General features: G+C 44.1%; 1 protein-coding gene across 1 annotated transcript in view; it reads right to left on the bottom strand.

The window, feature by feature from the left end:
- Nucleotides 1–855: 855 nt before the first annotated feature.
- LOC137432573 (procollagen galactosyltransferase 1) overlaps nucleotides 856–27,917 on the bottom strand; it is a 60,789-nt gene continuing 33,727 nt past the window's right edge. The window contains exons 6-13 of the mRNA XM_068124615.2: nucleotides 23,860–23,979; nucleotides 21,161–21,237; nucleotides 20,941–21,047; nucleotides 16,669–16,801; nucleotides 15,687–15,814; nucleotides 12,603–12,809; nucleotides 10,529–10,734; nucleotides 856–1,711 (exon numbers count right to left, since the gene is read on the bottom strand). Coding sequence (XP_067980716.2) covers nucleotides 1,551–1,711; nucleotides 10,529–10,734; nucleotides 12,603–12,809; nucleotides 15,687–15,814; nucleotides 16,669–16,801; nucleotides 20,941–21,047; nucleotides 21,161–21,237; nucleotides 23,860–23,979 — 1,139 coding nt within the window. The 3' untranslated portion in view covers nucleotides 856–1,550. The remainder of the gene's footprint in view (nucleotides 1,712–10,528; nucleotides 10,735–12,602; nucleotides 12,810–15,686; nucleotides 15,815–16,668; nucleotides 16,802–20,940; nucleotides 21,048–21,160; nucleotides 21,238–23,859; nucleotides 23,980–27,917) is intronic.

Genomic DNA, 27,917 nt, shown 5'->3' with positions numbered 1-27,917 from the left:
TTCACAATAACTGAGAATTGTATTTTCTGTAACCCAAAATCTCTCCCAAGATGAAAGGAATGGACAAAACCAGATGGCCTTCATCACGCTTGAATCTCTTGCAACTTTTCTTATCTCGTTCCTCCCTTCCTCTCTCTCCTCCCCTCAGCCCAGCCCCATTCTCTTTTTCTTCACAAGTATAAGAAAGGCTGTGCTGCACAAATGCTTCAGGATTTTGCTTAGGAATTGTTGTGTTTGTGTTTGTGTGTGTGTGTGTGTGTGTGTGTGTGTGTGTGTGTGTGTGTGTGTGTGTTCTTTTTGGATTTAGATTCGTGGCAAGTGGTTTTCTGTATTTCTTTGATGTATATCTTCCTTGTAACATAAGCAAAGTCCTCCACGTTTCATTTAAAAAATCAGTCGATTGTCTTCGGAACAAGTTTGGACACTAATTTTTGAGTCTCTCTATCATTCAAGGCTAAATTAATTAGTTCCACATCAGTGGTGATGCAGAGGCAAATGGTGTGTATTATGTCGATTTATGGGCCACAATCGGGAAGGACTGGGGCAGAGAAGAAGGAATTCAGGGATGCACTGGAGAGGATGATGGCAATGCTTGAGATGGAGGTGATGCTGTGCTGTATATCGGTTTTAGCTCTATCACTGATGAAAAATAAGTTGAAAAATTATGGGCTCCAGATCTTCACCGAAATCTAATAAATTTGTCCTTGTCACACACCCAACCCATCCACGAAGTTTCGTCTGAATCTGTCCACAACCTTTTGAGATATCCTGCTCACAGATAAACAGACAGACAGACAGGGGTGAAAACATAACCTGTGTCCACCTTTGATGGCGGATGTAATAACTTGGCATTGCCTAGTTTAATGCATTATTGCCGTTTTATTTCTGAGTTCAGTAAAGGCATTGTGGATTACATTTTGGCCTATCTTTTTACTGCATTTTTTGCATTCAAGACCACATTTCTTTTATAAAATCATTACAGGTAGGACATTTCAAAAAGCCAATTAACAGTAACAAGTAATTCTGTAAGCTGGGATAATGTAAAAATTCAATTTTATGGTAAAAGTGCAAACCAACAATACCAATGTTGTATGCGGTCTTGGAGAATGTCCATTTCCCCAAGTTTGAACACTCCATTTAGCAGGTTTGAATTCCTGCATTTTGCTATTTGCACACTGTCATTGTCACAGAAGGCCTTTAAAAAAACAGTACGAAAAACAGTAACAGCAGTAGCGACACTTTGAGGGGAAAGTTGCCAGGTTACCTGTTCCACAATCTTCGTTTCACATCAATTACACAGCAAGACCAACATGCCCTGCGCACGAGGTGATTACTAAAATTAATCTTTGCGTCCTGCATGCCATAAAAAACCCTTCGAGTAAAAAAAACAAAATAAACCAATGAATGAGCAACAATAAAAAAATCCCAAAATCACTAGGTTGGTCCTAGGAATTTAATGATGGAATTTCTTTGCTGCACAAACTCCCAAGTGGCAAATGGCTGAGAAACATCCCATAACCAGTGGAACACTATAAGGTGCAGGAGACTATTCAGAGTTCATCCGCCATTGTTTTCTTGAAGACCTGCTGAGAATCCAAAGTATCTTTGTCATTGGGCAGGATTGTGGATTTTGGTGCTCCAAGCGTCGACTCCAAAATAACTGGAATTTCTGCATCGCTGTCCCAGTCCTCATAATCGATGTTCTCTGCACCTGAAAAAGAGTATTAATGAAAACTTTTTTAAAAGTAAAAAAAAAAATTGTTGTTTGAGAGAGCCGTCGACACAATGAAAACTCCCATAAATAATTTATTATTTTGTTTTATCAACATCAACACAATGACCATTGAAGAGAAGATCTATCTTAAGCTCACCAAAGTCTGTGCAATAAGAACTGATGCTCCAACGAAGATACCACAGAGTATGGTAAAACATTTTTGGAGTGAATAAAGTTTTACTCAGTGTGTCCGAGTGCTGAGCCCATAAAATACAATTAACATAATTTATCATTAAAATAAAAGCAATTTAAAAGTCCACTTGTACCAGAAATTAAACCACTTACCTGTGTGTGTGTATAGCGAGATCAACTGCTAAAACAAATGTGTTCAAAAGTTTCCATAGATTAGTGAAAATACAATGAATCTCAATCTCAAACACCTTTTAAAAATAAATACCAGAATTAAGTTTAATAAATATTTTAATACAAAATCTCAAATAACTTTTTAAAATAAATACCACAAATTAATTTTATTGATATTTTAATACAAAATCTCAAATAACTTTTTAAAATAAATACCCCCACTTCAACTCTGTCCTCCACATGCCATTTTTCCTTTAAGTACTCAACCAACACCTCCTCCCCCACCCCCCAACCTCCTCCTCCTCCTCCCAAGTCCAGGTCCGCATAATAGTCACGATCTGTTAAGACTGCTAAAGTTTATTGGTGAAGTAAATCGACGAAAAGGCAATTATCTGTTGCACGGAATTGACTGAATAATTTGTGGTTATATATATATATATATCTGCCTGATATATATATATATATATATATATATATATATATATATATATATATATATATATATATATATATATATATATATATATATATATATATATATATATATATATATCAGGCAGATATATATTATATATATATCTATATATATCTATATATATATATATATATATATATATATATATATATATATATATATATATATATATATATATATATATATATCAGGCAGATATATATTATATATATATATACATTATTATTCTTTTTTTGGACCTCTGGAAGGTGTGAGAACCAGTGAGAGTTTATATACCGCACTTGAAACATCGGCTTCCGCTAACACAAGACATTGACAGAACATTATGTTGTATGCCTCACATGTGCATGAAAAGTTGGTGGAAGCATTAATAAGGAGTCCCAGGTTCCGTTTGCAAGGGAATTAATTCCCAATAGAGCGTGGAATGTTTATGGGGTTTGCTAGGAATATCTTTTGACAGCATAATAGTCACTTGTTAAGATGGCTGAGGTTTCTCGTGTAAGTAGAAGTTATTTATACGTTGACAGAATTGACTGAATAATTCGTGGTTATTTTATTTTTTGGGGAGGTGGGAGGAAGATTGAGGCGAGGAGGGTGGATGGGTGGGAGGGGGAGGCCAAATTTACCAAATTTATTCACTGCATGAGAATGACTCAATCTGTAAATCTGTAAGATTAATGACTCAATTCTGTAAAATTTTAGAATCTGTAAAATTTCCCACCCGGATTTAAAGCAATGGCAAATCCTCCCTTCTGGACATGGAGATGATTAACTTTCCCGCAAATGTCTCCTGCTCTTCCTCTGCTCCAATTGGTTAATTTGATCATATGCTTGTGAAAATCAACATCTCTGGCTATTATCAGAGAGCTGCCTCAACACCGGTGAGTCTAGCGGTTCACTCAAGCAGATTGGCAGGGACTGTAAGCAGCCATCTCCAGGACTGGTCTACCATATCTACTGCCCCTGGTGTTAACTCATCCTGGGAATTCTTCCACAAAAACCTGCTCTCTAATGCACAGATTCATCCCACAATGTCTTCAATTATCCCACCATTTATTCCCACCCATGGTACCCTGAATCCTGTGGTGAGGAAGTTGCTCTGAAAGAACTTGACGTCTCTTCCTGGAAGGCAAATCCGACGAAAGGTAATCTCAGTGCTTTCCAAAAAGTCCGCAGCAGGTGTGTGTCCACTCTCAGAAGAGTAAGAAAACAACATCTGTACAACCTGAAGAATGGACTTTCAAACTTGTCTCCCTCCTCTAAAATCTAGTGGTGCCTTGATAAGTCTGTCTCTGGTGAATGCTCCTTTTCCATCCATTCCCCGTCATCAAATGGCACCACAGCCGACTCTGCTCGAGAGAAGGCTGAATACCTCAATTCTATGTTTGCTTCTGAATCTTGTGTCTCCAACCCTTCACTTCCGGTTCCCATCCTTCCCTGTCCGACCCAACTACTCCTGGACTCTTTTGCTCCTGAGATGGTGGAGAAGGTTCTTTCAACTCTAGACTCTGAATGTGCTGCTGGACAGGACTGCCTCAGCTAACATGTCCTAAAAACCAGCTCTGCTGCTCTTACACATCCTCTCTCTCTCTGCCTTTTCACCCTGTCATTTGCACGAGATAATCTTCCATCTGCTTGGCAAACCGCCAACATCACTACATTACATAACTACAATGGCACTCTGTAGACCGCATACCTCCGCCAGCCTGAACAGTTTATGTTTTGTATCCCACTGATAAGCCAGATCTGGATCCAGATCTGAAACAAAATCTAAACGTTTGCTCTTGTCACCTAACCAACTCAACCACCTATTTTTGTCATAAATCATCCACAACCTTTTTAAATATCATGCAATATACTGTATAGTTTTTGGCACTATCACTCGAATCCGTATTCAAATTTTCACCAAAATCGAATTCATTTGTCTTTGTCACACACCTAACCTGGCCACAAAGTTTTGTCTGAGTCCATCCACAGCTTTTGAGATATCGTGCTATATACAGTCACGTGAAAAAGTAAGTACACCGCATGTAAAGTTTTGACTTTTTCAACACATTTCAACATACAGCTATTTGATCTTCATTTCAACAATATTGATAGATAAAGGTGATATAATATAACAAATATCATGAAACATTTACATTTTGTAGTCCATTGTATAATTTAAATAAACATAAATGCAAATTTTGCATGTGGAAAAAGTAAGTACACCCCTACATTTATCACTACTTCAAATACCTAAAATTAGAATGAGGTGCACCAGCTCAAGTGCAAATGATCAGAACATCGTTAGAGAGGATGTTGGAGGAACCTGTCTTATTTAAACCTCAGACATTTAGTTTGGTTTGCTCTTTGTTGTTGAAGTGTGCGGCGTCACCATGCCTAGATCAAAAGAGCTCTCTGAGGCCTTCAGAAAGAAGGTTATGGATGCCCACGAGTCTGGGAAGGGATTTAAAAAGATCTCCAAACAATTTGAAATCAATCATTCGACTGTCCGGAAGATCATCTACAAGTGGAGAAGATTCCAAACAACTGCCAACTTGTTCAGGCCAGGCAGCCCCAGCAAGTTCAGCCCGAGAGCAGACAGCAAGATGCTGAAAGAAGTCTCTAAGAACCCCAGAATGTCATCACGGGACCGACAGGTATCTCTTGCCACTGTTGATGTTAAAGTGCATGAGTCTACCATTAGAAAGAGGCTGCACAAATTTGATCTACATGGGAGGTGTGCCAGGACTTCCTGTTCTCCAGAAAGAACATCAGGGCAAGACTAAAGTTTGCCAATGAACACCTAGGCAAAGACCAGCACTTCTGGAACAATGTGCTCCAGACAGATGAGTCAAAGGTAGAGCTATTTGGCCACAGTACAAGAAGACATGTTTGGCAAAAACCAAAGACAGCATTTGACCACAAGAACCTGATACCAACTGCAAAGCATGGTGGTGGAAATATTATGGTTTGGGGCAGCTTTGCTGCATCAGGGCCTGGGCAGCTCACCATCATAGAATCCAATATGAATTCTTCATTGTACAAGAGGGTGCTTGAGGATAATGTGAGGCGATCTGTCGGAAAGTTGAAGCTCAACCGAAGGTGAACCTTGCAACATGACAATGACCCTAAACATACCAGTAAATCCACCAAGGAATGGCTGAAAAGAAAGAAATGGAGGGTTCTGGAATGGCCAAGTCAAACCCAGGATCTAGATCCCATCGAGATGTTGTGGGGGGATTTGAAACGAGCTGTTTCGTATCCGACAATATAGTCCGCATCGTTTTCACAGTCTGTTCCACACAAGCAAAGGTCGGTCAAATTGATTGGCAAATCGAATTGGTCGAATGGTCGATCGAATCGAATTCGATGAATCGAATCGAATCGATCGAATTGGTCGAATGGTCGAATTGGTCGAATGGAATTGGTCGATTGGTCGCATTGGTCGAATCGAATTGGTCGAATCGAATTGGTCGGAATTGGCAAATGTAAACATTGATTTTCAGATTTTCCATGTAATAACGTTTCCAAAAATGTATAGGTTTGCTAATCTACCATGATTTTGAACGAAAAAACATAGTGAACCTGACTAATAGCTGTATGTTGAAATATGTTGAAAAAGTCAAAACTTTACATGGGGTGTACTTACTTTTTCACGTGACTGTAGTATATTGTTCTTGCCCTATTTCTCAATGGTGAAGAATCGCATAAAATTTTCGGATCCAGATCTCGATCTGGTTCACCAAAATCTAATCATTTCGACCTTGTCACATACCAAACCACTCCATCAAATTTCGACAATTCCATGCAACGAAATCAATTCCGTGCAACGAATAATTACCTTTTCATCTTTTCATCAGCCAATAAAAATATTTATTAAAATAAATTCCGCATCACACATCCGCCAAACCAACACATGCACCAAACCAATACATCTGCCAAATCAACACTTGCACCAAACCAACACATCCGCCAAACCAATATATCCACCAAACCAACACATGCGCCAAACCAACACATCCGCCAAACCAATACGTGCACGAAACAAACACATCCGCCAAGCCAACACAAAGGCCAAACCTACACATCCACCCTACCAATACATCCGCCAAACCAACACATGCGCCAAACCAACACATGCGCCAAACCAACACATGCGCCAAACCAACACATCCGCTAAATCAACATATCCGCCAAACCCACACATTGGCCAAACCAACACATCCGCCAAAACAACACATGGAACAAAACAACACATGCGCCAAACCAACACTTGCGCCAAACCAACACATGCGCCAAACCAACACATGTGCCAAACAAACACATGCGCCAAACAAAAACATGTGCCAAACAAACACATGCGCCAAACCAACACATCCGCCCAACCAAAATATACACGAAACCAACACATCCGCCAAACGAACACATCCGCCAAACCAACACATATGCCAAACCAGTACATCTGCCAAACTACCACATCCGCCAAACCAACACGTTGGCAAAACCAACACATGCGCCAAACCAAACACATGCGCCAAACCAACACATGTGCCAAACCAGTACATCTGCCAAACGACCACATCCGCCAAATTAACACATCCGCCAAACTAACACATCCGCCAAACACATATGCCAAACTAACACATCCACCAAAGAAACACATCCCCCAAACTAACACATCCACCAAAGAAACACATCCCCCAAACTAACACATCCGCCAAACTAATACATCCGCCAAACAAACACATGCGCCAAACAAACACATGCGCCAAACAAGCACATCCGCCAAACTAACACATGCGCCAAACTAACACGTCCGCCAAACTAACACATCCGCCAAACGAACACATCCGCCAAACTAACACATCCGCCAAACTAACACATCCCCCAAACTAACACATCCGCCAAACTAATACATCCGCCAAACTAACACATCCCCCAAACTAACACATCAGCCAAACTAACACATCCGCCAAACTAACACATCCGCCAAACTAACACATCCGCCAAACTAACACATCCGACAAACTAACACATCCGACAAACTAACACATCCGCCAAACTAACACATCCGCCAAACTAACACATCCCCCAAACTAACACATCCGCCAAACTAACACATCCACCAAAGAAACACATCCCCCAAACTAACACATCCGCCAAACAAACACATCCGCCAAACTAATACATCCGCCAAACAAACACATCCGCCAAACTAACACATCCGCCAAACTGACACATCCCCCAAACTAACACATCCGCTAAACTAACACATCCGCCAAACTAACACATCCGCCAAACTAACACATCCGCCAAACTAACACATCCGCCAAACTAACACATCCAGGTGAGGCCGCAGGTAGGCTCTGGGAGCCGGTTAGGTTAGTTAGGTTACTGTGCAAGCTCTGTAAGCTGTTTGAGCAGTGAGACGCATCACGACATAAGTGGGACATTGTTGTTGTTCCATCCCTTCCTCCCTAGGAGGGAGTTGGGGACGAATTTGGCATAGAGGGGGATATGGGAGACAAGACGTAGAGACGGATTGTGAATACAAGGGGGGCTAGGGTAGTGTAGCCGATGGTGGGGGGTACGGATGGCTAGGGACGAGCCTGCTCTGCTCGCTCTACCGCATCCCTCGCACCGCACCAGGCATGGTGGTGCCTGGTCACCTTGTTTTTCATGTGCCACTGTGTCTTTTCCGCTTGCTTGTTGTGCCTTGTCTTCCCTCCCCGCCCCAGGACCATTTTGGAGGCCAAACCGTGCAGCATCCCTTCTGCACCTTGCTGCCATGTCCTTGTCACACCTGTGCAGCCGAACTGTGCAGCACCTTGCTGCCAGTCCTCTTGCTGCACCCTTGCTACACCTGTGCAGCTGACATGTGCAGCACTTTGCTGCCAAACCATCTCTTGCTGCACCCTTACAACACTCATGGACCACAAGCCTTGTGGCCCTGCACCTCTGCTGTGCAGCATCTTGCTGCAAAATCATCTTGCACCTTCGGGCCACTTGTTTAAGTGGCACTGATGCCACGCAGTTGGACCACGTGGGAGTGGCCCTGCTGAAAAAAATAAAAGCATTATTTACTATCGTGTGCTCGGGATGAAGAAGATGTGTAAGTTTAGATGGCCCTGATGCTTCAACATGGCCTGTATACCGGTCAGGGCCAGCCGGTTTTGTTAGCCGCACACAGAAGATGCAAGATGCAAGCAGCAAGTGCCATTTATGAGTGTGTTATTCTCTCCTCCAATTTCTTTCAAAGTACAGGTCCTGGGTCATAGAATTGTAAATATACGTGCATGTAAATATAAGAATGTGCCCACCGGCTACGTGTTTAGTTTGAAATTCCGGAAATACTCGGGTAGTTGTGGGTGTGAATCTGTTAGATAGCTGCTCAACGCAATAGGGGGGGACATATCTAGTGCTAAAAATGTCGCACACATGGGTCGGAATAAATGCTCGGGGGAATCACACCTATGTGTCACATTTAAAAGTAACGGTTAAATTTGCATGCCAGGCTCTACTGGTCCTTCCATTGTTGGGGTCAACTCGGGACGAGTCTGGTGAGAGAGGGGTGTTGTGTTACGGTTTTGTGAATAAAGGATGACCCCCTCATAGGTAGATGCACCACAACATGTAGCCTCGCTGTAGTTCAGTTATCTCTTAGTAAATGTAAGCGTAGTCCTTTCCTGTGTTAGTTTTGCGTTGAGCAGGCCAGTAAGTGTAGGCCTCGATTAGGCTGGAATACCATGTGCTCGGCCTGAACAAGTCTGGCAAGGCCGAAGGGAGGAGCTGCAGGGGGAGTGGCCGGTAAGCCGCGAGCAGCCAATCGGTGCTCGAGGGGAGTGTCTCACAACGGCAACGAGAGGAGGGGCTTGGAACATTCGGGTAGGACCGGGGAGGGGCGATATAAAACCCTGCCCCGAGCCCCCCGCGTCAGAGAGTCGCCCAGCCCATGAAGAGAGTTCGAGAGCACGAGCCAGAGAGGTCAGAGAGAGAGAGAGATCATCAGAACTGCAGCAGAACGAGTGGATTGAATTGTATGTAATAGCCTCGTTGTACACGAACTCTCCCCGTGCCCTGTGCCCTGCGCTCTGCGGCTGTATTAATCGCGCTTGTGGAGACGGTCCATTCCGGGCCACAGACGCGTGACCTCCTTGCCTGTGCTCCCTGTACATGCCGTGACCACCAGAGGGCCAAGCCGGGCGAGCTGCCCGGAGTGGACGATGCCAGGACGCGTTTGGGAACGCGAACTTTTCCTTCCTCCTTTTTCCCGCGTGAGTGAGTGGGCCCTTTGTCTGGGAGATAAGTTAAATTGGTTAAGCTTCTGCTCTGTGTCCTCTTTCCTTTATCCTGATCATTGTACATTGTAAATAAATTGTGTTATTCCTCTTATTTGACCGTTCCCGTCCCTTCCATTGATTGGCCTCGCATGCTATGACTAGAACCGCTCGAATCGGGTGCCATAAAGGTAACGGCACGAGTCACGTGATACGCACACCGCTCGGGCGTATTCGATTAGCGTGGCTTGTGCGAGGTCCGGTCACCGTTTTCGTGGCAGCGTGGGTCAAAGGTACGTGTGGAGTCGACCCGATACCCTTTTCCACGCTCGCTGCGGAAGTGGCGACTCGGCCTCGTGGACACGAAGACCCGAGGGGAAAAACTGGTTTAACCCCCCCATTGTAACGTCGACGGGCTTCGGGAGATCCGCAACAATATAATAGTACATGGAAGAATCACACAAACAACAACAACAACTACCTGTTATAAAATATCCTTTTTTTCATGTTTTTCACTTCATTTTACATCCTCATTCAGATTCACAGAGAGACATGCAATATGTTTGTGAAGTACAACATACGATCTTGATTTAACCCATTAGCGAAGCAACTGGTGGGCATGGCTAGTGTACATTAAACACCCAATTATTTGAGATTTGGATAACATAAAAGTTTGAAACTTCACTGGCCTACAAGGAAATACAAGCATCTTACCCTCATAATCAGGAGAATCGTTCCCCTCTGGACCCTCCATTTTACCACCACCAGTTGTTTGTCGATATTCATTGTCCCAGATGGTAGATGTCTCTGTGTCACTGAAGTATTTATCTTCTCCCGTATAGTGTGTGGGAAAAGCCAACAAAGGCTCAGCTGAGAATGCTTGGAGGTCACGGTTTTCAAAGGCCTCCAAGTAAAGCTTACTGTTGCAAATAAAACAAACAAACAGAAACGTTGTATCATCACAAACCGATTACTAACCGTATTAGCAGGTATCTACATATTACACAAGTGGGGCTGGCAGGATAGCTTAGACTTGAAGGTATGCGCAACCAACCACCTTTGAACTGTCGAGCCTAGTTTGGAATCTCGACCCAGTTATAGACTGCCACACTGGTGCTTCACATGCAAGGTGACCCATCGATGTGTGAGCCGTTCATCAGAAGGACATCAAGTAGGAGGACTCGTCTACCAGCAATGGACACTTAAGTAAACAGCCCTCTTTGCTAATATTGTTTGGAAAATATCAATGGGGTGGAGACTAAAAATTCCACAGGGTCTTTCGCAAAGAGTAGGTGAGTTATCGCTGGTCATGTCAGGTCAGGTATGGGAGCATGCACCGGAGCAGCGAATCGCCACGTCTACTTTCCGCTGGTACTCCAGGCGTCTCCGTCTGGCCATCCACCTGGCAGATGCCCGGCTCATCCCTATCTCCTTGAGATGCCGATAAACCTGCTGCAATCACGTAGCATGTGGTCGGCCCCCTTCGGCCTCCTCCACCCATGAGTCTCCCTAGCTGAGACAATTTGGTGAGCAGGATCAGCAACAGGAAAACGAGCAACATGTCCACACAACTGCAGCTGATGCGCACGACCTATACAAGCAACAAAAGTCTCAGCAAACACTCGTCAGACACAAAGTCCCACCATTGGTAGCCAGGGATTCTTCGAAAAGACCTTATGCTGTAGGAGTTAAGTCTTTGTCTCAGATCACTGCTCAGAGTCGACGTCTCATGTCCATAGAGCAAGACTGGAAGCACCAAATGACTTAAACACTCAGACTTTCATCCTCCTACATAGGTACCGACAGCACCACACCCCATGGTCCAATGAATGCACAACTCTCGAGGCCTGACACAGACATCTATCGACCTCTGGCTCACAACAGGCGGAGACATGAATTTCACTGCTACGGTAAGTGAATCTCTCTTGGACCTCAACATCCTCACCATAGACAGGTACAGACAAGATAGCAGCATCCAATACGTCATTGAAAGTCTGGATCTTAGTCTTGACCTAGGTGACCCGTGACCCCAGTGGCTCTGACTCCTCATTCAGCACCATGAAGGCCCCTATGAGGATGTCCAGAGTCTCCACAAAGATGACTGCATCATCTGTGAAATGAAGGTCAGAGATCTTGACATTTCCAAACGACACACCGCAGCTAGATCTCTTTGGCCCTCCTCCCCAGAATCCAGTCCATAAAGCGCTGAAAAGTGTGAGGGCCAATACACAACCCCGACGAACTCCTGTAACAACTGTAAATGAGTCAGAGATGGAACCACCACAACTCAAAGCACTCTCAGTTCCAGACTATACTTCAGATATCGGTTCGATCAGTTTTGGTGGCACAGCTTTGATCAGCTCCTGCTGAAACTCCCACCTGTGTTCGGTGAGGCCTGAAGAGCAAGGATACGGTCAATTTATTGACCTCTTTGGTGTAAATATTTTTGATGTAAAATAGTGATATAATTTAAAGTGGACCGTTCAGGAAGGAGAAGACATTCAATGTAAATATATGGGAAGGAAGAGGTAATTAAGAAAACGAAAAATTAAAAAGAAAGAGGGAGAGGGTAATGGCGAAAAAGGTATGGTAAGAGATGCAAGAGGAGAAGCGGGAACGTGGACATAGGGTTGGTGGAAAGGAGGTCAAAAGTTGCTACTTTGCATACATAATATGTATCTGGTCTCATAAGAATAACAAAGTAAAGTGTTGCTTTGAATAGTTACTTTGCAATGCACCCAAGTCCCAATTGCATGGTATTTTCACAGCACTCAGGTAAAGGCCTTACTTGGGATGCTTGTCAAACATAATGGGTAGGTATTCATCCACAGGTAGTATGCGGCCAAGAGGATTTCCAGATAGCAACTTGCGTGCCCCACTCTGTGACAACACATAGACTAAAGTCCAGTAAGAGTAACCAGCCCTCACAAGGTACTTGACATTGTTGACCGCCATCTCTGGGAAGTCTAATTCCATCTTCTTTCGACCCAAGTAACTGCAAAATATACAGAGGAAAGATGCACGATCTGTTTCACGTTGAAAAGATGCACACAAATTAAATAAATCACAGCAACGGCAGGCATGCTACCAAGCTAAGAAAATGCAGGCTGAGCTCTTGGATAATCATTTATTATTGCAAATCTCAATTCACCTTAACAGAGTTGGGTTGCACAATGGTTAAACCGTCCTCTCCTGGTCGAGGAGGTCAGTGGTTCAAACCCCAGCTGAGCCATACCATACACAAAAAATGGTACGTGCTGCTGTCTTGCTTGACTTGATTTAAAAGGTTAAGAGCATGGGCAATACCCATAGGTTGGCATACATAAGGAGGAGGAAATTCCTCCTTAAGAAATGCCCCACAAAGTGCAGGGAGAAAGGCGGAGCCATTGTTGTGACGTCGCTGGTACCCAGAGTACCCCGGGAAGTGACGGTACTTCCCCCAAGCTCAATGGCTGTGTTTATCTCATCCAACAGTCTTGTGTTATGTCACGTGCGTGCGTGCATGTGTGTGTGTGTGTGTGTGCGTGTGTGGGTGCGTGTACATGTGCATGTGTGTAGGTGTGTGTGTGTCAGCTCCACAACGAGCCTTAGATCATGTATTAACAAGACAAGTATCAAGTATCTGTATTAACAGACAAGTTTTTTTTACCTGACATGACCTCTGACCTTTGATGCCAAAATCTAATTAGTTATTTGCATCATAATATGTACTTATAACAACTTTGGTGAAAATCCCATCACTGGTTCACAAATTAGCACAGTAACAGAACTTTTACCAAACGGGACCTCTGACCATTGACCTCTTGACCCCATAATCTAATCCGTTCATCTTTACATCATCATAATACTTGTAACAAGTTTCACTTGGTTCCATTCAGCCGTTCTCAAGTTATTGCGGTAACTAAAACCTATTACAGACTGTGACCTTTGACCTCTTGACCCCAAAATCAAATCAGTTAATCTATGCATCATAATACATACTTATACCAACTCTGGTCAAAATCCCATCGCTGGTTCACAAGGTGTCGCACTATTAGGATTTTTTTTTTAACCTAACATGATCTCTGACCTGTGACCTCTTGACCCCAAATCTAATCCATTCATCTTTACATCATTGTACATACTTGATCTAAGTTTGATTTAAATCCCTTAAATTTAAAGGAAAACCTTCTCACAGACGGATGGACAGCTGGATGGACAACCCAAAAACATAATGCCTCTGGCGACTTCAACGGAGGCATAAAAAATAAGGTCCCAATCATGCACTGTGACGTGTCCTGCATTTTTGTCCACCTGTTCCTGTCCGCCCCTCTGTCAATCTGTTAACTTGCCACTTTCTATCCTTTTGCTCTTCCATGAGCAGGGACTTCTGAAGAGAAAATAACCATGAAGGTATTTTTGTAAATTAATTAATGCTACTGCTCTATCTGTGTATTCTTGGAAAAACTCTAGGTTTCTGCAGGGCTTACACAGTGCACCTAATTCCAGGATCACTGCTCAACTCCACTCATTTGTTCCTCTTCTTTCCCACCTGTGAAATTAACCTTTCCCACCTTTCCCAACCCCACCACCAACACCAACACCAACACCAACACCACCACCTTTCCAAGGGGTTCTTCCACCTTTAGCGAAATCTGTGTTAAGGTGTATAAGAGAGCTTATTGTGGCGTTTTTCCAAGACCGCTTCTAATAATAAAGTAATAACATGAATGATAATAGCATAATATTAATGTTATTACAAAACAATATTAATATTAACAATATCTCTTTGTGGCGTCCTGGAATCACGCTGTTGAAAGCAAAGCATTCAGAATCATTGGAATCTCCCGCGATGAAGCTAACTCCGAGGGCCTCTCACTCACTCACCGCAGGCAGGTTGGTGGTCTTTCCATCTTCTACCGACTCCTTTCTGGCCTTGCCCCCCCAGCTCTCTCTGGGCTCTGTCCTGCAAATATTCCTACAGGTCGCACAAGATCTGCCTGTAACCCTCTTATGGTTAAACTGCCAAAATCAAGACTCTCTGCTCACCTTCACTCCTTCATTCCTCTTTTCTCTCGCCTCTGGAACAAACTCCCTCACTCTCTTCAAGCCCACTCCACCCTCCAGGTCTTTAAAACAGCTGTTCACCACCATCTCTTATCTTCCCCCATCCAAAACCTTGATCTTTTCTATCCCCGATAATTTCCCCAATTCCACTTTTTGAAATACCAACTTCTGTCCTGGAAGTCCTTGGTGTCCTTGTGTTTTATACTTCTCCCACCCCCCCCCCCCTTCCCACGCCTCCTCCCCCCAAGCCCTCTCTCTCCCACACATCTCCCTGCTCTTAAATGTTGTGTGCTCTCAAGTGTTTGTGTGCTTCCCATTCTCTTGTCTTCCGCTCCCTCTTTTTGTGTATTTTGTTTGTCTGGTTGATTTGTTTGTGAAGTGGATGTCAGCTCTTTCACGAGCCTCGATTCAGTATACAAAAAAAAAATATATATATATATATATATACAAAAAAATCCCTCCTCCCCAAGGAGTTTTTCCCTGGACAAATTCCTTGTTAACGTGTATAAATAGTTTATTGTGGCTTATCGTGGGGCACTCCTACCGGAAGGAAAAATAAATTAAAGCACAAGCATGTATCATTACCTTTTAAAACAGTCGCTACTGCTGTTAATAATAATAACAATAATAATAATAATATAAGCAAGAGTAATTATAATTGGTAACAATAACAAGGATAATAACATGACCCCCCCTTCCTCCGCCCACTCCTCGTGCCACTCCCGTAGTGAGGTGAGTGTACTAGTTACGCAAATGTCATAATCGGTTACCAACATTATTAATCAATTAAGGTTTTTGGCATCCTCACGAGAGCGAACATACTCACATCAGATCCCATTCCAAGTTGGCCTGATCAATGTCACGCATAAGATGCACGAGACGACGACGAAAAAACAGCTCAAAGCGCACATCATCCTCCAGGACGAGCACAAACTGTAATCCACGTGAAACCACCTGCAAATCCGCAGGAGAGCGTGCTGTCTATTTCAGCATCATCACATCAAAATGTCAAGTGTCATCATCACAAAATGTCATCATCACATCATGAAAGCTTTCAGAATCATTGGAATCTCCCGTGATGAAGCTATCTCCGAGGGCCTTTCACTCATTCACCGCAGACAGGTAGGTGGTCTTTCTGTCTTCTACCGACTCCTCTCCGGCCTTGCTCCCCCAGCTCTGTCTGTGCTTTGTCCCCTAAATATTCCTACAGGTCGCACAAGATCTGCCAGCAACCCTCTGATGGTTAAACTGCCGAAATATCGGCTCTCTGCTCACCTTCACTCTTTCATTCCTCTTTTCTCCCGCCTCTGGAACAAACTCCCACACTCCCTTCAATCCCACTCCTCCCTCCAGGTCTTTAAAACAACTGTTCACCACCATCTCTTATCTTCCCCCATCCAAAACCTTGATCTTTTCTACCCCCGCTAATTCACCCCAAATCCACCTTGTTTGAAATTCCAACTTCTTTCCTGGAAGTCCTGGCAGTGTCCATATGTTTTATACCTCTCCCACCCCCCCTTCCCATGCCTCCCCCCCAAAGCCCTCTCCCTCCCACAGATCTCTCGATGTCCCTGCTCTCAGATGCTGTGTTTGTGTTCCTCCCCCTCTCTCCCCATCTTGTCTACCGCTCCCCATGTTATATGTTTTATGTGTCGGTTTGTCTTTCTGTGTGATTAATGTTAGCTCTTTCACGAGCCTCGATCTTGTATACAAAAAAAAGAAAAAAAAGTGAACTATATGAAGAATTCAGACATTTAAAAGTGGCTCAGCGAGCATGATACTGTACACATATAACATTTGGTACACACTTCTTGCCACACTTTGTAGTGGCTCAAGAAACATCCAACTTCTCCCTTGGTAATTGGGCGGTCAGAGTACGGGTCTTCATAGCTTTGCAACATGGAAATTCCCAAGGTATCCATTGTACTCTTGTTGAGTGTCCTGTGCAGGGACAAAAGGTGTTCTTTTGTTTACATGAAAAGTGCATGTGAGATTGGGGGCAAATCATCAGAGCGAGATTTCGCTAAGTATATATATATGCATAGTGGTGGTGGTGGTGGTAGTTACATGGGGTGGTGGGGGGGGCATATTGTTGCATACATTCAAAGCAGCGGGGCGTACACAAAAAAACATATCTTCCACAAGCCGCGAGCATGACCTGCTTATACATTCGCAAGACCTGCTTCGTTAGGGCGTTATGTATTGCAAAATAATTCTCGTTCTTGTTACCCTCGCCAGAGGAGAGGGTATTGCATTTGAGTCCGTTTGTTTGTTTGTCTGTTTGTCCGCACAGAATAAATATGATTTTCTCTGCAACCGTTAGTCCGATTGACAGGAAATTTTCGCCATAGGTGCAACTCCACCTGTATAATTTTTTTATGAGAATTATGACGTCATAGGTCACGTGGTTCGGCCGCCATCTTGGAAAAACCCAAAAATTTTGCACCTCCATATCTCGGAAAGTGCTGAATAGAAAAAATTGGGACATGGCTCATTGTAAAGAACTCTTCATGGGGAATAAAATATGTGAATGATGATGTCATAGGTGCCTCCATTATGACGTCATAATTCGACAAGTGCAAAACTTCATCCAATCAAGTTGAAATTTCTTGAGCGCCATGTCGACAAACTGCTGGAGAAAAAAAAAATGATGACGTCATCGGTCACGTGGTTCGGCCGCCATCTTGTAAAAACCGAAAAACTTTGCACCTCTATATCTCCGAAAGTGCTGAATAGTGCATGTATTGGTTTCAGACCAGGTCACTCTACTCTGGACATGCTGCTTCTGCTGTCTCAACAATGGATGGAGGTCCTCAATGCCAAACAGGAAATTAGAGCTGTCTCCCTCGACATATCACGTGCCTTCGACACGGTCTGGCACCCCGCTCTGCTCACCAAACTCTCCTCCTTTGGTATCCATGGAAATCTCCACGCATGGCTGGCGGACTTCCTCTCTAGTCGTCGTCAACGTGTGGCCCTGAATGGGTTTCTCTCATCTCCTCTTCCTGTTCAGGCTGGAGTTCCCCAAGGCAGAGTTCTGGGCCCCGTGCTTTTTCTGGTCTTCATCAATGATCTCTCTGACTCTCTTGAAAATCCTCTCTATCTCTTTGCTGATGACTCCACTCTCTGCCGCTCCATTCCTCTTCCCTCAGATCGGCAGTCTGCAGCCTCCTCACTCTCTGAAGACTTGGACAAAATCACAGACTGGTCAAACAAGTGGAACATGTCTTTCAATCCTGACAAATCTCACACTCTTACTATGTCTCTCCGAAAAGATCGACTGGACAACCCTCCCATCTACTTTCTCAACAATCCTCTCCAAGAAGTTCTGTCGCTCAAGCTTTTGGGTCTCACTATCTGCCATGATCTTTCTTGGGAAAACCACATTTCCAAGCTGGCCTCCAAAGCCAGTCGCCGACTGGGCATCCTCCGTCGTGCGAAGTCCTTCCTCAGCACACCTGAGCTCCTCACCACATACAAGGCTTTCATCCGCAGCTCAATGGAATACTGTTCTCCCCTATGGGCCGGTGCTCCTGCCTCACACCTAGCTCGGCTTCACGCTGTTGAAACCAAAGCTTTCAGAATTATTGGAATCTCCCGCGATGAAGCTATCTCTGAGGGCCTTTCACTCACTCACCGCAGGCAGGTAGGTGGTCTTTCTGTCTTCTACCGACTCCTCTCCGGCCTTGCACCCCCAGCTCTCTCTGTGCTCTGTCCCCCAAATATTCCTACAGGTCACACAAGATCTGCCAGCAACCCTCTGATGGTTAAACTGCCGAAATCTCGGCTCTCTGCTCACCTTCACTCTTTCATTCCTCTTTTCTCCCGCCTCTGGAACAAACTCCCTCACTCCCTTCAATCCCACTCCTCCCTCCAGGTCTTTAAAACAGCTGTTCACCACCGTCTCTTATCTTCCCCCATCCAAAACCTTGATCTTTTCTACCCCCGCTAATTCACCCCAGATCCACCTTGTTTGAAATTCCAACTTCTTTCCTGGAAGTCCTGGCAGTGTCCATATGTTTTATACCTCTCCCACCGCACCCTTCCCTTGCCCCCCCCCCCCCCCCCAAAGCCCTCGCCCTCTCTCAGATCTCTCGATGTCTCCATGTCTCTCGGTCCCTGCTCTCAAATGTTGTGTTCGTGTCCTTCCCCCTCTCTCCCCATCTTGTCGACCGCTCCCGATGTTATACGTTTTATGTGTCGGTTTGTCTTTCTGTGTGATTAATGTTCGCTGTTTCACGAGCCTCGATCTTGTATACAAAAATAAAAATAAAAATAAAATAGAAAAAATTGAGACATGGCTCATTGTAAAGAACTCTCCATGGGGAATAAAATATGTTAATGATGATGTCATAGGTGCCTCCATTATGACATCATAATTCGACAAGTACAAAACTTCATCCGATGAAGATGAAATTTCTTGAGCATAATCTAGGAATAAACTAATTTAGAAAAAAAATAATGATGACGTCATTGGTCACGTGGTTTGGCCCCCATATTTGTTTTAACACAAAAGCCTTACAGACCACTGAAAATACATCCTGGCGAGGGTTTACAATCTCCGATTGCTCTTTTTCTTGTTTAAATAATGATTTAATGCTCAGAGTTTTGTACATTCATTCCATATTTGCAGTATGAAGGCATGAATGGACATCAGTGCATTTACATAAATTACACAGACATTTATTGCAGACAATGGACAAATAGTAACTTACTGTTTGACCCAACATTGCCTTGGTGCACACTTCCATGTTAATTTTTGCTCAGGCCTTAGACATCAATCTTTTTAGTGGTTTACTGAGGTCTAAATAACCGATCATGATTGGGTGACCCAGCTTGTAGTAATAATACGTACTGCATATGCGGGGAAGGGGTCGGGGGGGGGGGGGGGTAGTTGCTCTGACTGGTATGTATATATGATGTATCTGGAGAAAGGGGAAAGTTCAAAATTCCAATCAAAATTGCGTATGTAATAAATAGATGGCAACTAATAATGCACAGACAGGACCGAGACAAAAATATGTTTAAACCACCTAAGCAACTTTACATGTCACAAATTTGACTGAACTGAGGATGCAACATTTTTTTCAATAAAAGAAAGAAGATTTAGTGAACCAGACTGGCCAATCCAAAGCAATGAAACAACATGCATTTTAAGGCCATTTTCCCTGCTAGAGCGGGGGTTAGCCTTGCGGTCCCCATGACAATCTTCTCTATTTTGCCCTATTTTCTGCATCTCTCCTTGTTAACCCCCTTGCCCGCATTTCTTCTTCCACCATCTTTAGCCAAGTCTTTCTCGGTCTTCCCCGTCCTCTACTTCCTTCTACATTAACTTCCATCACTCTTCTCAACCAGTCACTTTCATCCTTCCTCAATACATGACCAAACCATCTCAACCTGTTCCTCTTCACAGCATCAATCACAGGCAATATTCCCATCATCTTTCGCAATTCATCATTTGTCTTCCTCTCTCTCAACGATACTCCGCACATCCATCGAACCATTCGCATTTCCACCCTTTCCAGCCTTCGTTGCTGCTCTACGTTCATTACCCATGTCTCGCTCCCATAAATCATAACACTTCTCACACATGCAGCATACACCTTTCCCTTCAGCTTCAGTGACACTCTCCTCCTCATCAGCACGCCACTCAGTTCCCGAAACTTCTTCCATGCACATCTCACTCGAGCAACCGTTGCCGAGTCTGATCCACCTTCTCCATTCAGCATGTCTCCGAGGTAGCAAAATGTTTTCACACCTTCCAGCTTCACGCCGCCTCCAAGATCCAACTCAACATTTCCTCCATCTGCAGCTCCCTCTGCGCACACCTTACATTTGAATGTAAGTTGGTTGTAAGTTGTAAAATGTAAGTCGTAAAATAAAAATGTAAGTTAAGAACATTGCTTTCAAAGCAATGAAAGTTGGGCCTTATTTGCTTTAGATCGTAAAAACAATGACAGCAAAGCGAAGTTCTTTGGCGTTTTCTCAAAAAGTGTCAAAGCCAATTTGGGGATTATTTGCATTCACTAAAGTTAATGCACAAAGCTTCAAGGAAAAGGTTATCAGAAAGCAGCACCTACGCTCCATCAACAGCATCCACCAGCTTGCAGGATATTGACTGCTCCTGGAGGGCATGTAGCATGTACCTCCGACGGTCAGGTCTGCGTATCAGGTTGATCACAAAAATCTGCAACAATCAACAGAGAACAAGAAAACGCTACCAACGCTGGTGTTGTCACGTCAATCGGACCTTTTCGCAAAAAAAAAAATTACACAAAAGAAGGAAAAATAAAGTCTAACCTCATGAAAACCCATCTTGTCGAGAACCTTTGGAATGGTGGAGACGAATTGCGAAGGCTGCAATGGGGGCTCATCGACTGCAAGAAATATCGGTTAGTTATCAATATTGCAAAAGGATTAGAAAGGCGCAAGGCCCTACTGGAAATGATCAAGACTGCTCATTTTGAGAAATGGGATCAAACATTGCTGAGTGGCTTTTGTCGAAACTTGTTGAAACTGTCCATGTTCTTTGTAACACTGATAACCATCTTTGACTTGTGATCTCATATTAACTTGCATACTCTCGACATTTTATTGTCGTCCGTCTTGTTTACCATTGAGAAAGTACTTTTCCATAAAGTATGTGTGACGTATCCTCTCAACAATGTTTGATTATTCTCAATGTATTAAATGTGTATCTGGGTGTGGTTGTTTTTACTCTGTACAACACTATAGACACCCATCCATCTGCACTGATTCTAGCACTGTCCATATGCCATATGTGTTTGTCTATTGTGTACTAATGTCCATGTAAAAGTACATTGATGCCAACTTATGTGTTTGACATGCATGTTATATAATCGGTACGTACAAGATCCTTCATGAGCCTGGGATAACTCCAAAAAAATTACAATTGTCTTTTTTTTTTTTTTTTTTACAGGAGCCTTGGCTCATGGAAGAGCAAGGTATAATTGATGGTGGAAAAACCATCAAGTGAGAATGAACAGGAAAGAGGAGAGGAATGAGGGGAGGAAACTGAATCTAGCAAGTAAATTCGTCGAGTTAGGAAAGGTGGATCGGGATAATAAATATCATGGGTCAGAATTGGGAATGACAAGAGATGGCGGTGTCCTGCTTGGTTGAAGTTCTGGAAGGAAGAGTGACATAACAGTCTCTGGAAGATGGTTCCATAGATGGAAGAACCGAGAAATAAAATAGTTAAGGTGTGCAGTCAGCTTGGATTTTGGAAGTTACTGGAAGAATGCATGCATCCTGGAGTAGATAGGGAGGGTTGGAGGACTGAGAGATCTCTATGTTGTTCACTATGTTGGAGGTTAGAGAGTAGTAAACTAAGACATCACCGACCTGCCTGCAATGTGAAAGAAACAGGCCTTGTGCTTCAACCTCATCACAGCAGATTCCAATAATTTTGAGAGATTTATATTGCATAGAATCCAGGAGAGACAGATGTGATGCTGGAGCACCAGCCCAAAGCTGAGAGCAGAACTCTGTTGAGTTACAGCCAAAGGCCTTTGCAGACTGCGAGCAGCTCTTGGATCGACGTAGGATGCCCAGGTTGTGGCTGGCTTTGGAGGCGAGCTTTTTTATGTGGTCGGCCCAGAAAAGGTCATGAATGATAGTGAGGCCTATCAGTTCAAGAGACTGAACCTCTTACAGTGGATGACCAAGGAAATTGAGTACTGGGATCGTTTGATGATCATTCTGAAGCAATAGGGTGTGACTGGATTGAAGTTTGTATTTTCCAGGATTGAAGGACATCTTCTATTCATCAGTCCAGAGTCTAATCATTTCCAGATCAGCAGAGAGAAATGCAGCTGCTGTCTACCTAGCTGACATATGGGATACTTACTATACGACACAATGTGGAGTGTTCTGCCAAAAGGAAGGGAGAGTTTTCCAAAACATCGGAGAGTTCATTAATATAGATTAGGAACAAGACTGGGCCAAAAACCCTGCCTTGAGGAACTCCAGCCTCCACTGGGAGAGGGGAAGAGGGGAAGAGAGGGTTTCATTGATGGCAAAATGTTGATTGTGTAAGTGGAGGAAGTCAGAAATCGAGGAATGGAGGCAGCCTTTTCTGCCACAGGTAGAGAGCTCCGCAAGTAAAGCAGGATGTCAGACTGTATTGAATGCCTGAGATATGTCTAGAGGGACTGTCCTCACCTATTCTTTAAGATTGAGGGCCTGCAACCATCGCTGATAGAGCAGCAGAAGTATGTCCAGAGTTCAGTGGCCATGATGGAATGCAAACTGATGGTTAGAGATCAGGTCACTTGTAAACATCAGGGAGGATATCAAAGCATTTATGGATTGCATGGCCTTGCTTATAATTAGAAGCAATATCACGGACTTGTAGTTGGTAGGATCTGTGTTTGCACCCTTTTTGTAGACAGGAGTGACGTTTACCAACTTTCTTGCATAGAGGAGGCAGCCAAAATAGAAGAACAGACTGAATAGTGCAGATGGAGGGGGAGCAAGAAAGGCAGAACAGGATTTGAGAACAATGCCACTGATTATATCTGGGCCCATCGCTGAAGCTTGTTCAAGATTCGATAGACCTTTCTCTAACCTGTCGGACACAGAGGTCAGTCGACAGTGGGTATGTCAGTGTATAAGAAGGGATTGGTTGGGTACTTGATATTTGAAGTTAAAAACACAATGTGGTGTCGTCTGCCACAACGGTAAGTTTAGACATTCTGCCTTATCTCTGGCAGAGTCTGCACTAAGAGGCATTTGAGGTGAGGAAAAGGATCGAGGTGGAGATTGAGATGAAGAAGAGGAAAATGTGCAGAGTTTATGATGTACAATTTCAGAAAATGAAACATTATAAAATTTCAATAAAAGTTCTTAAAGTAAGAAGCCAATTTGATTTAGTAGGAGCTATGGAGAATGAAAGATACAAGAACAACAACTACCTAATTGCCAGTAAAAGTATCAGGAACGATATTCCGAATCAGAAATTATAAAAAAAGACCAACTCATGATCTCGAGGTGAGCATGGATGAATATATCCACATCATCTTGCATCGTACGATGAGACTTCCATGGCACGATAATGTGACCAAAATCCTCCTGGTTGCACACGTACATCTGAACCCCTGAGCAAAACAAACAAACCAAGAGTTCAAACCTCATTACTAAAATGGCTATAAGGCTCCTCTATATACTCAAAAATTTATAATTTTAAATATGTTCAAGAGAACAATATTCAAAGCCATTAGCTGAGGGAAGACAGTGGGTTATGGGAGGAGGGCAATAGAGGGGAGGGGAAGGCAATACGGGTGGGGGTAAACACAGTGCAAGGCATCATTGCTTCAGATATCAAATCCTTCCTCTTCTCCAATGGCTTGATCTCTGATCATCAATTTGGATTCAGACCAGGTCATTCTACTCTGGACATGTTGCTTCTGCTGTCTCAACAATGGATGGAGGTCCTCAATGCCAAACAGGAAATCAGAGCTGTCTCACTTGACATATCACATGCCTTCGATACGGTCTGGCACCCAGCTCTGCTCACCAAACTCTCCTCCTATGGTATCCATGGAAATCTCCACTCATGGCTTGCGGACTTCCTCTCTGGTCGTAGGCAACGTGTGGCCCTGAATGGATTTCTCTCATCTCCCCTTCCTGTTCTGGCTTGAGTTCCCCATGGTAGTGTTCTGGGCCCTGTGCTATTTCTGGTCTTCATCAATGATCTCTCCGACTCTCTGGAAAATCCTCTCTATCTCTTTGCTGATGACTCCACTATCTGCCGCTCTATTCCTCATCCCACAGATCGGCAGTCTGCAGCCTCCTCACTCTCTGCAGACCTGGATAAAATCACAGACTGGTCAAACAAGTGGAACATGTCTTTCAATCCTGACAAATCTCACACTCTTACAATGTCTCTCCGAAAGGACCGACTGGAAAACCCTCCCATCTACTTTCTCAACAATCCTCACCAAGAAGTTCTGTCGCTCAAGCTTTTGGGTCTCACTATCTGCCATGATCTTTCTTGGGAAAACCACATTTCCAAGCTGGCCTCCAAAGACAGTCGCCGACTGGGCATCCTCCGTCATGCGAAGTCTTTCCTTGGCACACCTAAGCTCCTCACCACATACAAGGCTTTCATCCGCAGCTCAATGGAATACTGTTCCCCCCTCTGGGCTGGTGCTCCTGCCTCACACCTAGCTCGGCTTCACGCTGTTGAAACCAAAGCTTTCAGAATCATTAGAATCTCCTGCGATGAAGTTAACTCCGAGGGCCTTTCATTCACTCACCGCAGGCAGGTTGGTGGTCTTTCTGTCTTCTACCGACTCCTCTCCGGCCTTGCTCCCCCATTTCTCTCTGTGCTCTGTCCCCCCAATATTCCTTCAGGTCGCACAAGATCTGCCTGCAACCCTCTTATGTTTAAACTGCCAAAATCTAGTCTCTCTGCTCACCTTCACTCTTTCATTCCCCTTTTCTCCCGCCTCTGGAACAAACTCCCCCACTCCCTTCAATCCCACTCCTCCCTCCAGGTCTTTAAAACAGCTGTCCACCACCACCTCTTATCTTCCCCCATCCAAAACCTTGATCTTTTCTACCCCTGCTAATTCACCTCAGATGCACTTTTTTTTTTTTTTTGAAATTCCAACTTCTTTCCTGGAGGTCCTTGCAGTGTTCATATGTTTTATACCTCTCCCACCTCCACCCAAGCCCTCCCCCACCCACATTTCTCCCGATGTTCCTGCTCTCAAATGCTGTGTTTGTGTCATTCCCACTCTCTCTCCATCTTGTCTACCGCTCCCCTTATTTTTTGTGTTTTATGTGTCGGTTTGACTTTTTGTGTGATTACTGTTAGCTCTTTCACGAGCCTCGATCTTGTATATAAAAAAAAAAAAAAAAGGCAGAAGGGGAGTGCAGTGTGAGGTGGAAGAGGGGGGGGAGGGGAGGGTGCGATGAGAGGTGGAAGGGGGAGGATGCGAGGCAGAACAGGGACGACAACGTGGTGACGCAAAATGATGACGCGATGCTGAATGGGGATGGCGACGTGGTACGAGGGGGGAACGGGGAGGACAATGTGGTGCAATAGTGTTCAACGAGGACTGAGAGTCCCTGGTCATGAGAAGCAGAGAGAGGCAACGATATACGTATATAATATATCAATGATGTATATGGGAAAGATTATTAGCAGATTAATTCAACAAAACATAAAAATTGCACACCGCATAAAAGAAGTGCTCTGAATTTTTTGTTAAAACAAAGTTTCTTTGCCATAAAAATCTTTTAATTTTTTTTGCAAGCAACACTAATGAGTAATCTAGTATGTACGTATGTATGACTGTATGTATGTATGTTTTTTTTTTGTTTGTTTTTTGTATACAAGATCGAGGCTCGTGAAAGAGCGAACATTAATCACACAGAAAGATAAACCGACACATAAAACATATAACAACGGGAGCGGTAGACAAGATGGGGAGAGAGGGGGAAGGACACAAACACAACATTTGAGAGCAGGGACCGAGAGACATGGAGACATCGAGAGATCTGTGGGAGGGAGAGGGCTTTGGGGGGGGAGGCATGGGAAGGCGGCTGGGAGAGGTATAAAACATATGGACACTGCCAGGACTTCCAGGAAAGAAGTTGGAATTTCAAACAAGGTGGATCTGGGGTGAATTAGCAGGGGTAGAAAAGATCAAGGTTTTGGATGGGGGAAGATAAGAGATGGTGGTGGACAGCTGTTTTAAAGACCTGGAGGGAGGAGTGGGATTGAAGGGAGTGTGGGAGTTTGTTCCAGAGGCGGGAGAAAAGAGGAATGAAAGAGTGAAAGTGAGCAGAGAGCCGAGATTTCGGCAGTTTAACCATCAGAGGGTTGCTGGCAGATCTTGTGCGACCTGTAGGAATATTTGGGGGACAGAGCACAGAGAGAGCTGGGGGAGCAAGGCCGGAGAGGAGTCGGTAGAAGACAGAAAGACCACCTACCTGCCTGCGGTGAGTGAGTGAAAGGCCCTCAGAGATAGCTTCATCGTGGGAGATTCCTATGATTCTGAAAGCTTTGGTTACAACAGCGTGAAGCCGAGCTCGGTGTGAGGCAGGAGCACCGGCCCATAGGGGAGAACAGTATTCCATTGAGCTGCGGGTGAAAGCCTTGTATGTGGTGAGGAGCTCAGGTGTGCCTAGGAAGGACTTCGCACGACGGAGGATGCCCAGTCGGCGAATGGCTTTGGAGGCCAGCTTGGAAATATGGTTTTCCCAAGAAAGATCATGGCAGATAGTGAGACCCAAAAGCTTGAGCGACAGAACTTCTTGGAGAGGATTGTTGAGAAAGTAGATGGGAGGGTTGTCCAGTCGATCTTTTCGGAGAGACATAGTAAGAGTGTGAGATTTGTCAGGATTGAAAGACATGTTCCACTTGTTTGACCAGTTTGTGATTTTGTCCAGGTCTTCAGAGAGTGAGGAGGCTGCAGACTGCCGATCTGAGGGAAGAGGAATGGAGCGGCAGAGAGTGGAGTCATCAGCAAAGAGATAGAGAGGATTTTCCAGAGAGTCAGAGAGATCATTGATAAAGACCAGAAAAAGCACAGGGCCAAGAACAATGCCTTGGGGAACTCCAGCCTGAACAGGAAGGGGAGATGAGAGAAATCCATTCATGGCCACACGTTGACTACGACCAGAGAGGAAGTCCGCAAGCCATGCATGGAGATTTCCATGGATTCCATAGGAGGAGAATTTGGTGAGCAGAGCTGGGTGCCAGACCGTATCGAAGGCACGTGATATGTCAAGGGAGACAGCTCTGATTTCCTGTTTGGCATTGAGGACCTCCATCCATTGTTGAGACAGCAGAAGCAGCATGTCCAGAGTAGAGTGACCTGGTCTGAAACCAAATTGATGATCAGAGATCAAGCCATTGGAGAAGAGGAAAGATTTCATATCCGAAGCAATGATGGATTCCATGACTTTGCTGATAATTGGGAGCAGGCTGATTGGTCTGTAGTTGCAAGAATCTGTTTTTGCACCTTTTTTGTGTAAAGCGGTAATGTTTGCTGATTTCCAGGATGCTGGCAGATGACCTTGA

Source organism: Myxine glutinosa, chromosome 8 (assembly GCF_964187855.1).
Source record: "Myxine glutinosa chromosome 8, kmMyxGlut1.1, whole genome shotgun sequence".
Classification (NCBI taxonomy): domain Eukaryota; kingdom Metazoa; phylum Chordata; class Myxini; order Myxiniformes; family Myxinidae; genus Myxine; species Myxine glutinosa.
Note: the sequence above shows the minus strand (reverse complement) of the source record. Positions and strands in the feature narration are given on the sequence as shown.